The sequence below is a fragment of the Salmo salar genome, chromosome 20 (genome assembly GCF_965601325.2).
Source record: "Salmo salar chromosome 20, fSalSal1, whole genome shotgun sequence".
Lineage (NCBI taxonomy): Eukaryota > Metazoa > Chordata > Actinopteri > Salmoniformes > Salmonidae > Salmo > Salmo salar.
Window position 1 is genome coordinate 29,455,001 of NC_138310.1, and position 14,498 is coordinate 29,469,498.

Sequence of the window (14,498 nt, forward strand, 5' to 3'; positions counted from 1 at the left end):
GCTGAATGGAGGGATAGAGGAGAAAGGAGGATAGGAATAAGAGAGAGACAGGAAGGGAGAAATAGTGGGATAGACTAGAGGTAAGAAGAGAGACAGGAAGGGAGAAATAGTGGGATAGACTAGAGGTAAGGAGAGAGACAGGAAGGGAGAAATAGTGGGATAGACTAGAGGTAAGAAGAGAGACAGGAAGGGAGAAATAGTGGGATAGACTAGAGGTAAGGAGAGAGACAGGAAGGGAGAAATAGTGGGATAGACTAGAGGTAAGGAGAGAGACAGGAAGGGAGAAATAGTGGGATAGACTAGAGGTAAGGAGAGAGACAGGGGGAGAAGATGACAACAACCCACAGCAACCCAGTCAGTGAGCATGCCGACTCCTGTCCCTGACACCACGGCAGCAACTGCCAATCTTAGCAGAGAGACAGACAGGATGAGAGGGAGATCGCTCTGGATCAGAGGGTCAAAGTGCAAGTTTGCTCTAAACACACACACACAACACTACACTCCCCTAGGGACCTGAACAGACATTACACAGAGCACTACTGTGACACCAAACTGAAAAGGTGGCTGTGTGAGAGATGAGGAGGGGTTAGAGAGACAGCAGAGGCCACGTGCTGATTTCATTAGAGGAGAGACAGAGGAGAGACAGAGGAGAGACAGAGGAGAGAGAGGTCTGTGACCACAAATGGAGAGCAGAGGCCAGCTGTCAGTGGTTGATGTCAGCTCTATTCAAAATCAAATCAAATGTTATTGGTCACAAACATTTAGCAGATGTTATTGCAGGTGTAGCGAAATGCTTGTGTTCCTAGCTCCAACAGTGCAGTAAAATCTAACAATTCACAACAATACACACAAATCTAAAAGTAAAATAATCAAATTAAGAAATATATAAATATTAGGATGAGCAATGTCAGTGTGGAATTGACTAAAATACAGTAGAATAGAATACAGTATATACATATGAGATGAGTGAAGCAGAATGGTTATTTAAAGTGGCCAGTGATTCCATGTCTATGTATATAGGACAGCAGCCTCTAAGGTGCAGGGTTGAGTAGCCGGGTGGTAGCCGGCTAGTGATGGCTATTTAACAGTCTGATGGTCTGATGGTCCCAGCTTTGATGCACCTGTACTGACCTTGCCTTCTGGATGATAGCGGGGTAAACAGGACATGGCTCGGGTGATTGATGTCCTTGATGAACTTTTTGGCCTTCCTGTGACATCGGGTGCTGTAGGTGTCCTGGAGGGCAGGCAGTGTGCCCTCAGTGATGCGTTGGGTAGACCGCACCACGCTCTGGAGAGCCCTGCGGTTGCAGGCGGTGCAGTTGCTGTACCAGGCAGTGATACAGCTCGATGGGATGCTCTCAATTGTGCAACTGTAAAAGTTTGTGAGGGTCTTACAGGCCAAGCCAAATTTCTTCAGTTGAGGCGCTGTTGCACCTTCTTCACCACACTGTCTGTGTGGGTGGACCATTTCAGATCGTCAGTGATGTGTACGGCGAGGAACTTGAAGCTTTACACTGCGGTCGCGTCAATGTGGATACGGGCGTGCACCCTCTGCTTTTTCCTGAAGTCCACGATCAGCTCCTTTGTTTTGTTGACGTTGAGGGAGAGGTTATTTTCCTGGCACCACTCTACCAGGGCCCTCTCCTCCTCCTTGTAGGCTGTCTCGTCATCGTTGGTAATCAGGCCTACTATGGTTGTGTCGTCTGCAAACTTTATGATTGAGTTGGAGGCGTGTGTGGCCATGTAGTCATGGGTAAACAGGGAGTACAGGAGAGGGCTGAGTACGCACCCTTGTGGGGCCCCTGTGTTGAGGAGCAGCCTGTTTGTGAGTGTGCCCCTGAATGATCGGTTTCAATTACATATAAACTTCGACCCTATGTATTGTAACCAAGTAAGCAAAGGAGCTACTGAGAGAGAGCTGAGAGAGAGAGGGAGAGATATACCGATTACCTAAGATCCATTCACTTCTGTACTAGTACACACACTCAATATTGCGCACATAATGACATGCTTGGGTACAAGATGGCTGCTCTCCAGGGAAAAGAGAGAGTCAGTGAGGTGCTGGGTGTATGAAGGGAACAAACACACACACACACACACACACACACACACACACACACACACACACACACACACACACACACACACACACCAAGCTGCATAGTGTATGAGAAGAGCTGAGCACACAGCAAGTCAACACAGGTTAATGACTCTAGAAGAGACTGCCACACACACACAAAAATGTATTTATACACACACTGTCAGAAAACCCATTAAGTGGTGTTGTAGGGGGGGTGGGGTGATGGTATCTCATTTAAACAGCAATACTGGTCTTTCTATCAATTACTCACTCCTCAAACTTTCGGTCTATGGAAATTTGTTAAGACATGGACAATCAACCCAGAATATATCTATCTATATACACCCACAATAAGACTCAATCATGGACACTCTTACTGACAGTTGTGGCTGCTTTGCATGATGTATTGTTGTCTCTACCTGCTTGCCCTTCGTGCTGTTGTCTGTGCCCAATAATGTTTGTACCATGTTTTGTACTGCTACCATGTTGTTGTCTTGTTGTGTTGCTACCATGCTGTGTTGTCGTGTGTTGCTGCCTTAGGTCTCTCTTTATGTAGTGTTGTGTTGTCTCTCTTGTCGTGATGTGTGTTTTGTCCTATATTTTGAATCCCAGCCCCTGTCCCCACAGGAGGCCGTCATTGTAAATAAGAATTTTTTCTTAACTGACTTGCCTAGTTAAATAAAAGGTTAAATAAAAAATAAAATAGCTATACAATCAGAACATATCCATCAACATAAACTTACCTTCTCAGTTGCTATAGGCAACAGCAGACGAGAGCCAAATTCATCACACAAGAAAACCCTCAAACATTTAAAGGACATTTACAGTACAAGTATTCAGCAACATATGCTTAACTATCAGAATCTGATCTGATCAATAGGGGTGGGATCTCTCCTTACAAGCACAATTTGATAAGCATCTAGATACATGGGCTCCGATACGATGCAGGAATGATACTTTTAGTTCCAAACGATTCGATTAGTGGAACGAACCGGTTCAATTCCATACGATATGTTTTTCATAACTGAGTAAAATTTCAGGTCTGCTGAGCACAAACTTCAACGTTGTGAAAATTCTGTGTACCTTCCGGCGCGCGTTTACTGTGAACACAGGTTTTACCTGCTTTAAGTTAGTTTTAACAGTAGTCAAGTAGGCTACTGCGGCTATTTGATCAAAATGTAGACCTACCAGTGGCCTACCATCAAAAACAATGGAGAAAATGCATCCCATAATATTTTAACATGGAAATAGCTGTTCTATCATTCAGCCTACAGTAGCAGCCAATGTGTGGTGTTCAATGTAGGCCTACATTCCATGAGCGCTTTGAAAAAACATGCAGGGCTTGGCATTAACCTGTTCATCCACTTGTCCTTCAGACAAGGAGGTGACTGAAAAGGTTGTTGTGTTGTTTGATGCAAGAAACTACTTCACAAAATAAAACGCATCATGATTACCATACCATTATTAGAGATAATCAGACAAATTACATTACCCTCTACCTATTGACTACTTAGCTTATTCAAGCCTGTCTCAAAAAGATGTCTAGAAATGTAGTAAGCAATCACTCCCCCATTGCTGACAACAAATGATCTATAACTGGGCTAATAACTCTAACTAGCAAAGGATATGAACAAATGTACACGTCTACATGTTGCTCTCGCTTTGATCTTAAAACAAGTGCATCTACTCACGACCGCACATGCTGTAAAAACAGTCCAGTTCAAAGTGAATGGCACAGACCTCATATTTGGCAATGGTCTATTTGCATATAGGCCTACTGCAGCTCTGATTGGTTATGGCGCACCGGTCTGTGTAGAATATGGGCCTGAGTCGTGCCTGTCAATGTAATAGAATCCTACCTCAAAGCGTTCTGCCTACAACAAAATCTATTGCATACTTAGTTTTGCATTGCTCGTTTTGTTTCGGTATGTTGCATTGAAAGTGGCTAATATTGCAGTGATTCAAGCACATTTCCCACAGTAAAGGGAAACGTAACTAACAGGGAAAGCGCTAAAAATGTAAGTGAAGGTCATATTGCTGATATTTCTTCTGTGTGGCAGTCATGCAGCTTAGAGGGAACATTGTATAGCAAATTAGCATATTTTGAGCTAGTAATATTTCAATATTTATATTTAGAAACTAGCTATGACATACATAGCCAATTAATATAACAGCTTTGGATTTCACCTGTCTCACTGTTCCAATCAGTGTGGCTCGCAAAAATGATTGCTGTCCTTTTTATGAAATTACACATTTAACCTGTTCATGTAAAAATGACCGAATGCACTGACTGTTTAAAGCAGAATTACCAAAAATATTTTGTCCGGTGAACCTGGCAATCGAAAAGCCCCAATCAGCAGTTAGATGTAAGTTGTGTCCACTCCGGTAGCCTACACAGCTCCACAGGTAAAACACCATTTTTGACAGTGCTTTTGGTAACAATGACCCATGAAAATGACATTGGTCATCCCTATATTAATAAAGTCTATGATTTAAATTTTTTGGTGACCAACTTTTTATTAGTATTTTTTTTTTTGTGAAGGGTTCAGATCAGACAGGCAATAATGTTCAAAAAGTACATATGTAAAGAAATGAAAAAAAATTAAATAAGCATTATTTGTCCCATCTCATCTCCCCCCCCTTAGTAGGTGCGACCCATTCCTATTCCCCCCTTCCTCCCTCCCTCCTTTGGCTCATGTTGTGGATATATCTATGCACAAAACAAAACATCATGGATAACTCATCTTGTGTTTGTAAAATTGTTTGTTGGAACAAAGCACACGGATTGAATCAGCCTGCATACATCAATATTCGATACAGATATTCAAAATACAATTCATGAATTCAAACATAATTGCATTATAATAACTCATAATAAGCTTTTGAACTTTTTGACTACTCTATTAAATGTATCTAATGTTGTTTCCTTGGCACTGTTCACATGAGCTTTGGAGAGCTCTAGTGAAAGGATATCAAGGAGGTGTTGTAGACATTGAGTTATGGTGAGCTTATGTGGAGGTTTCCATCTGGTCACCAACATTCTTTTTGCAGCGGTTTCTGGGGAACTGTGAGAGTCAGTGAAGTGAAGAGTCATCGTCCAACAACAGTATATTTGGAAGATTATATATATATATACAGTGCCTTCGGAAAGTATTCAGACCCTTTGACTTTTTCCACGTTTTGTTACGTTACAGCCTTATTCTAAAATTGATTAAAAATAAATAAATTCTCCCTCATCAATCTACACACAATACCCCATAACGACAAAGCAAAAACAGGTTTTTAGAAATGTTGGCAAATTTATACAAAATAAATAAACGGAAATATCACATTTACATAAGTATTCAGATCCTTTATTCAGTACTTTGTTGAAGCACCTTTGGCAGCGATTACAGCCTCGAGTCTTCTTGGGTATGACGCTACAAGCTTGGCACTCCTGTATTTGGGAAGTTTCTCCCATTCATCTCTGCAGATCCTCTCAAGCTCTGTCAGGTTGGATGGGGAGCGTCGCTGCACTGCTATTTTCAGGTCTCTCCAGAGATGTTCGACCGGGTTCAAGTCCGGGCTCTGGCTGGGCCACTCAAGGACATTCAGAGATTTGTCCGTCAGGGTCATTGTCCTGTTGGAAGGTGAACCTTCACCCCAGTCTGAGGTCCTATGCGCTCTGGAGCAGGTTTTCATCAAGGACCTCTCTGGACTTTGCTCTGTTCATCTTTGCCTCAATCTTGACTAGTCTCCCAGTCCCTGCCACTGAAAAACATCCCCACAGCATCTTGCTTCTCATGGTTTGAGTCTGTAGGTGCCTTTTGGCAAACTCCAAGTGGGCTGTCATGTGCCTTTTACTGAGGAGTCGCTTTCGTTTGGCCACTCTACCATAAAGGCCTGATTGGTGGAGTGCTGCAGAGACGGTTGTCTTTCTGGAAGATTATTCCATCTCCACAGAGGAACTCTAGAGCTCTGTCAGAGTGACCATCGGGTTCTTGGTCACCTTCTTGACCAAGGCCCTTCTCCCCCAATTGCTCAGTTTGGCCACGCGGCCAGCTCTAGGAAGAGTCTTGGTGTTCTTGGGGACCTTCAATACTGCAGAAATGTTCTGGTACCCTTCCCCTCGACACAATCCTGTCTTGGAGCTCTACGGACATTTCCTTTGACCTCATGGCTTGGTTTTTGCTTTGACATGCACTGTCAACTGTGGGACCTTATATAGAAAGGTGTGTGCCTTTCCAAATCATGTCCAATCAATTGAATTTGCCACTCCAATCAAGTTGTAGAAACATCTCAAGGATGATCAATGGAAACAGGATGCACTTGAGCTCAATTTCAAATCTCATAGCAAAGGGTCTGAATACTTATGTAAATAATTTATTGTTTTATATTTTTTATGAATTTGCAAAATCAATTTTTTTTTTTGCTTTGTCATTATGGGGTATTGTGTGTAGATTGCTGAGGAAAATGTTTTATTTCATCCATTTTAAAATAAGGCTGTAACGTAACAAAATGTGGAAAAGGTCAAGAGGTCTACTTGTGTTCTGACTACCTAACAACTCAGTAAGTGGATGGAGTGGGAGTGATTTAATATTGCCAAAGCTATTTTACAAACATCTGAATGCTGAAGTTGCTGCGCAGATGTAGCCTACGTATATTAGAACAGGGATAGGGTAGGCCTACCTCTCGTTGGCACAAGCAGCTGCGTCTCCCGCACGGTGCGCACAGTTATTATCTGATTTGTAGATCAATGTTATACGCAGTTACATGTATAAACGTTTGATATCCTGAAGGAGAGGATGCATCAACTCAGTCACAACAGATGAGGTATTTTCAGAAAAAAATAAGATTAAAAAACATCAGTGAACTTGCGATGAGTAACGTTTGAGTCTGTTTCCTTACCAATGCACGCTTCATTTGGATTGGTTTGGATTCCCTCGGACCGATGCACTTGCATCTTAAACATTTGAACATCTTAAAAACATTTGACGTGTACCCGTGAATTGTTACATCCCTGCTGATCATCTCTTTGGGCAACACAACCAAACAATCAGCTCTAAACGGCTGACTAACATTTCAAAATGCTTCAGCATCATTTAAAGCTACATTAGCAACAGTGTATTCATACCAGTAACGTATCTAAAAGGCATCCTTACCCTCTTCCTAGGGGGTCCCTTCTCCTGCGCTGCACGGCCCCCTAGCCGGCCCCCTCGGCCCTCCCCTGGGGGGGGTCTGATGGTCATCCGGATCTCCGGGGGACAGATGTAGTTCTCCAGACTCTTGGGGGGTTTCTTGGTGCGTTTGGTGGTCTGGATCTTCAGCTTCAGACTCCCCTCCTGGAAGCTGGCTTCTTTAATGGAGAACTCCTGTTCCTCTAGCCCCTCCCCTTCCCCCTGGGACCCCCAGCGCTCACCCATCACATCACCAATGACCTCATCACCCCGCGACGCAGGCCCCAGACCCGCCCTTTCCTGTTCTTGCTCTTCAGGCTCAGCCCTTCCACCTCCTAATTCCGCCTCCTTAGGTCGGGCTGAGCTAACCAGATCCCTCGACTCCATCCACGCTCCCGCCAGAACCAGTCAGGATCCAGAGAGCAGCGGCAGCTAGCCAATAGGTTTGCAGAGAGTGGCTGTCCGTCAGAGTGGGTTGCCTTAGGAACGTTAGCTACTCCTTCTGGATTGGTTCTCCCACAGGAACACATGTAATCCAACAAGGCCAAACTACAGAGAGAGGAGAGGAGAGAAATTACTATCAAAACTTTGAAACATACAATTTGTAGTGACAGTAAGGATTTGTCAGTGTCCAAAACGTGTACACGTCCGCACAGCAGTGTTCTAGAAAATTTAACTGTTGGCTTTTTTTTTAAATACTTTTGGAATTCTCAGTGCAGCTCAAGCAACTTCTCCAAATGTCAACACATTCAAATGAATACAGGACGCGCACGCAGATCTGCGTTGGTGTGGAAGTTTGGGGAGGTGAGCGGTCGGCTGTGTATCCCTCGTGGACAGTGGTCTCAGAGCCTTATAGCTATGTCACAATGGGCCGCCGGACTATCACGGCTCTGCGTCTGTGGACTCTGAATTACGCTTTAGTCTCTCAGAGTTTAAGACTGGTGCAGGAGCAGGCAGAGAGCTGTGCAGGCATGCCATACACACTCATTTGCATTTTACACTGTGTAAACAACATTTCACACACACACACACACCATTTTTTTCTCTCCTTCTCCCCACCCTCTCTTTCTCTCTCATTCGCTCTCTCAATGTAAAATGAAGACATTCCTCTCCAGCTCTCTAAAGGGAGGGTGAAGCTAGCCTGAGGACACGAGAACAAAAACTGCAGATTGAGATGAAAAAGCTGACGGCTCTTTTTTCTTTTCTCCTTCAGCAGAGGGAGGGAATTGTAGACTGAGAGGGAGAGGGAGAGGGAGAGGGAAGGTACATTATTTTTCCAGATGTGGTTTACGAGCTGATCTCGAAAAAAACTGCATCTGACCTGTTTCACACACTCACACATGCATAGAGACACTGCGGCACTCGAGGATCAGAGTTATCCACCTATAATGCCATTTCTGCTCTCTAGGGAAGAGGGTGTGTTTGTCTCAGACTCAGCACAAACACACATCAAGCCCTGTCACTCAGTGAGCCAGTCAGACTACCACCAGTATTACATCCATCTCTCAGTAGACATGTCTAATCCAACTGAGAGATGTGTATGTACAAAGCCTAAAAACACACACACACTCTTACATAGGCACATGTCCAAACTCACTTTTCTCCCATGAACAAATACACAGAAAAACCGCGACCAAAACAAACAGTACACTTCACACTCCAGCTCCCGAGTCCCATCCCTCACACCGACATGAGCCACGTTTAACACAACATTGTATTGTTTCAAAGGATATGTTCTGTGTACATTAACTCTTTATTTGACCTTACAAGTAATCTATGGGTCAGGAGAAACTGTAATCCACGATTTGAATTTATTGAAATAAACCTCAGCTACACTTGTCATCTGGACATTTCATACTGAGAGTTTGTGTACTTAGGGTTTGGGTTAGCGTGTGCTTCAGGCTCCTGTATGTGTGTCAGCCCCTGGATCAGCCTCCCGTCCTGTAAAGCTGATCCCCTGTAGTCATGTTAGCCAACAGGCCTTGGCGGTCTTAAATGCTCTGCTCACAGTGGGTTTGGATAACCAGCATAATACACTATAGAGTTTCAACAGACTATCAGAGTAGGACTGTACACACACACACACACACACACACACACACACACACACACACAGCTCTGGCAGTATGTCCCTGTTTGGTCCTCTCTGTTGGGTCTTCCTAATGCCAGGACTGTGACTCGGCCCAATGGCATCTTTTAAACCCCCCTGTGTGTGTGTGTGTGTGTGTACACAGTGACTGGGCCCTAAGGCATGTGTTAAAGCCACCCCAAATGTGTCTGTGTTCAGGGACCAGGACTCTCCCTTGGAACAATGAGAGGAAAACAAGGACAGCTGCCAAGTCCAACCACATAGCAACAAATCCAGTGACCAACCAGATCCTCTGAGGAGGACACAACAGCAGTCTCTACACTGCTCTATGTCTACACTAAATGGTATCCTTTACAAGACATTTACAACTGAGGCCAAACCATATCAAAGAGCTAGATGATTCCACATCTCCAGCTCCAGCTGCATGTCCATGTAGCTTTGAATAGACTTAGGGAAAAGTATTGTTTTTTTACACTTGACGTTCATTAATACACAACTAATAAGACCTATGGAATAGAGTATAGTTTTACCAACCCTGCTCTTATTTACTTCTGTTCAGGCTCTCAGTGTCCGGTCTGGAGCGTGAAGTCACAAGGTCTGCTGGGCGGCTACTGAGTAGCAACCTAGCGATGCCAAAAGCCCTGGTCTGCCCTGTCAATTACGATTGCCAGAACAAAAGATTAGACAGTTGTTTGGGCTCAAAAATGTGTTTATTGTTATCAAGTTCAATCCCCACAGTGAATTATTTTAAAGTTTGTTACAAATGGAGATATTTCATTAAATAGTGTTAGTGATCCTTTCTGACTGCTACATTTGTCCTCACACAGGACCACGTGCTGACAGACCAATCACGGGCCGGCAGGCTACCAGGAGGCTCCGGTTGACTCTCTCAGGCAGGATGAAAATGACTACATCGACCATGATCCTTTGCTAGTTACAGCCATTCAACCACATTGAGCAATATGGTGCGCTTCAAATTCAAATACTTACAGCTTCATGCGCCATCGGGAGGTTTCCATAGGAATACGTGGATGACGTCAGCGCTGTCACTATGTACTGGTCTATGCTTTAATGTCTATGCTTCTGTTACTGGAAATGAGGCTGTGTTTATGTTAGGATGACCCTTACTGAGCCTCTCTCGCTCTGAGCCTCAGACTCTCACACGCACACAGACACACACCTCTCTGTAAGCCGTGAAGACAGCAGGGTGATTGTGAGAGGCCAGACTGGCTGCATAAATAGCTTTATTATGTTCCTAACGCTGCCAGCTCTACCCACAGTTTCCCTCTAACCAGCATAAGGCCTTTCCTTCACTGTGTGTGTGTGTGTGTGTGTGTGTGTGTGTGTGTGTGTGTGTGTGTGTGTGTGTGTGTGTGTGTGGTGTCACTATAACTGAAATACATTCTGCGCTGGACTATACAGTTTCAGAAAATGGACAGTCTTTGGCAGTAATAGGACAGAATTTTGACTTAAAATCTTTCATTTTCACCAACTACTACTCCCAACATGTACTTGAAGAGCACTTTGATGAAAGCTATGATCCTCTTCCTTGTGCATATGGGTATAAGATAGAGGGAGAAAGAGAGAGAGGCCCAGCCGAAACACAACCTTTTAAGGCTGCAAACCCAGCAGCCTTAGGCGGACTCAGAAATAGCTCCCGCGCGCGCGCACACACACACACACACACACACACACACACACACACACACACACACACACACACACACACACACACACACACACACACACACACACACACACACACACACACACACACACACACAGAGTATGATTGCTCTTGTAGAAGATGTGGTGTCTTTTGGTGTAGGAGTGTTGCAGAGACTCATACATCTGATGCCAGCTACTCTCCCTCTCTCGCCCTACTCCTGACCGTCTCTTTAACAGAGATAGGTGGATGAGGATAAAAGGATGGAACTGCCTGTAGAGACTGATCTGTATAAACCAGTGGCTCCCTAACAGTTGGCTGCTGCTATGAGACTGTATCCTGGCTAAAAACCTTGATTCTGTTAACTAGTTGAACCATGTTTTAAGATTCGGTGTGATCTGTCCCCATAACACACAAAGAGAGACTGAGCTGGTTAAAACATTCTTAGACATCATGTGAGAGTAAGATAACACAGGTCTGTGTGTGTGTGTTTGCAAGCTTGCGTGCGACATAGCTTACTCTGCTATTCCTGATCACAGAACCAAAGGTCAGACAGGTCCTCAACATTCCAGCCATTGAGGTTCTGCACTAGTCTGCTGGATGAGCATGGCTGGTAGGACAGTAGATGAATGTTAAACCACTTCAAATGCAGCAGGAGACTCAAAATGGCTGTAAGCGAAAACACCTAACCCTCTACCACACCCCCTCTCTCCCTTCCCTCTACCTCACCCCCCTCTCCTCCTCATCTCTACCTCACCCCCCTCTCCTTCTCTCTTCCTTCTGTCTGCCTCCCCCCTCTCTGCCAGAAGGTGTTCCTGTACTGATACGCAGCTCAGAGTCCGCCAACAGTTAGATTTGTCCTTGGATCTCTTTCCTCTCTTCCCCCTCTCTCCCTTGCCCCTCTGACCAGCTCTTTCTCTTCCCCCTCTCTCTACCCCCCCCCCCCCCCCCCCCCTTCCCCATCTTGCTGCCTCCCTCCCTCCCTCTCTCTCTATCCTCTCTCGCTCCAGTCTTGGCTGGGGTCCAGTGTTACCCAGAGGAGGGAACACAGGGAACAGGGGAGATCTGGCCACGCTCCTCTCCTCTGTTTCACATCACTTCAGATGGAGAAGAAACAAGCAGAGAAAGCCAGTGTAGCCGATTGGGTCTCACTTTACAATAAGTGTCCTTAATACCTATGCACTGGCAGGTACAGTCGATGGGTCTGCTCTTGGCTCAGGTCTCAAACCAAAATTACCATCACAGCTGGACCAACCTTAACAATTTTCACATTTGAGAGAGAACCCATGAACTCTTAAAGGGTTCCCTGTCCCTGGTCTAGGTTCCCCTATGATTCCAACACTGGCCCTAGCAGTTAGCCTGTCTACATCATGGGATTTGAATTTGCTCCAGGAATCCAAACTGAATCCAAATGGTGAGAGCCTCTGTTAGTACCTACTGTAGTCCACCATCCAGTATGGTTCCAGTTGCCATGACAACAAGAAGCCCCACACCACACATATCAGATACAGCGCCTTCGGAAAGTATTCACACCCCTCGATTTTCCACATTTTGTTGTGTTACAGCCTGAATTTTAAATTGATCAAACTTAGATTTTGTCGCTGGCCTACACACCATACCCCACAATGTCAAAGTGGAATCATGTCTTTCGAAAATGTTACAAATTAATATAAACTGAAAAGCTGAAATGTCTTGAGTCAATAAGTATTCAACCTAGGGATAGTTGCCTTTAGGATGTGTGTATAACCCTTCACACCACCACCCACACTGGGACCATGAATAGTCTTCCACTACAACTCCTAGAACATCTCAGAGGTCTGGACTCCTCTTAATGGCACAGGACACAATGCACTTGGCAAAGGGTTACTGGTTCAAGACCTGGCCTAGACCAGTGGTCAGAGGGTTATACCTATGCCTTCCACATGCTCCACACACACACACACACACACACACACACACACACACACACACACACACACACACACAGTAGTACCATAGTTACAACCAGTCACCAATCCATGCCCCTCTCCTTGGTGCTGTTGACAAACCAAGCTGTGACATGCCGCTGCTAAAACAATCCAGTCGGCAATGAAGGAAACATATTTGCTAAAATGTGCTTGTAGGCTATGTTCACAGTGTAAGTACTAGTAGGCTGCTGTACCTAATCGTGGTAACAGCTATGGCTAGACAGAGATTCATCCCATGCTTTTCTGGAAGTGTAGAATCATATATGGGAGAACATCCACCTACTAGGCTACAGAGAAACATTGTACCATGTAGTTTAGTTACATGTTTGAAACATTTGACAGTCAATACAAGCTACACATTAAAAGTTTATTTGGATGTGTCCACTTTTTTAAACTACAGTCAACCGCAAATAAATAGGCCTACATATAATCATGTTCAATTCACATTTAGACTCCAAGAATTCAAGGTGGTAAGAAATGATAGTGAACTAGGCTAGCCTACTTACCCATGTCCAATGTTTTCGAACACTCGAGTCTATCGTGTAAATATGTTATCAAGATCATTTAAAATCCATGTAGTCACATGTACAGAACCTGCCGTATGCACTGACAGCGTCCTGGATAGCTGTCAAATGGTGCAAGAATATTTTTATAGACAAACCCGAGGAAAATGGCGTCAACACAACAGTGCGCTGAAAACAGCCCCCCAAAAATAATTATAGCCGATCTAATAATCAAATGAACATGTTCACAAAAATAGAAGATTTACTTTTTCTGTGAAATACAGCGCGTGATGCTAATAGGCTAAACTTTGCATGCGGGTAAACTACGCACATTCACAGGTCCACTGCAGAGATCCCCTCGCCGTATCAGTGGCTGGTCAGTCGGCCAGCAGCATAGTGCTGCTTCCCTCTCAAATCCGTGACTCGGGGGGAGGATCGGAGCAAACCGTTTTACTGCAGTGAAAATAAACTAGCAGATTGTATCCGAGTAGCCTCCAACCCCACATCCAACGGTAACGTCACTGGAGAGATCGTGGTTACATGCGTAAAAATGGTAGACGTGTTGTTGAGCAGAAGACTGGTGTTTTCGATCGTTTCCCCTCCCCGGTTGGCGGTGGGTCGAAATTAGGGGGTGTTCTGTTCGCTCGCTCTAGATCCGTGTGTGTTGCGACCCGTTGCCGTGACTGATAATGATCTCAGAGAGACAGGACTATAGATGCAGCTCGCGCTCCGATAGAGGAGAAGAGCGCAGTGTCGCCTCCACCTGGTAGCGGGTGGTAGACTAGCCTAGGCTACTACAGAAACACAGGACATATCCCGCACAGTTGGTTTTAACCAGTTTCATAACAGGACAGGATATCACTGGTCAGTTCCAGGGGATTTCCTTTATTCACAAACCAACATTCACTATCTAATGTATGTGATGTCCTACCATGTCGGAAGTTTATACATGTTATGTCAATTGGTGTCACACGCTGTATAGGCTACACAGTTATTTTAATGAGCCAGCCATATTGTTATTCTGAAGGCATCCTCCT

The 14,498-nt window shown here is 44.7% G+C and overlaps 1 protein-coding gene across 2 annotated transcripts in view; it reads right to left on the reverse strand.

Moving 5' to 3' along the window:
- Positions 1-14,187, reverse strand: part of LOC106580280 (SET-binding protein) — a 163,150-nt gene extending 148,963 nt beyond the window's left edge. Inside the window, exons 1-2 of one of the 2 annotated variants that reach the window (XM_082966337.1) lie at positions 13,793-14,187; positions 7,222-7,785 (exon numbers count right to left, since the gene is read on the reverse strand). In XM_082966337.1, the coding sequence (XP_082822463.1) occupies positions 7,222-7,623 (402 nt within the window). In that variant the 5' untranslated portion in view covers positions 7,624-7,785; positions 13,793-14,187. Of the gene's footprint in view, positions 1-7,221; positions 7,786-13,464 lie in introns of both variants that reach the window. The other variant, XM_082966336.1, reaches the window with a different exon arrangement.
- Between the last annotated feature and the right edge of the window lie 311 nt (positions 14,188-14,498).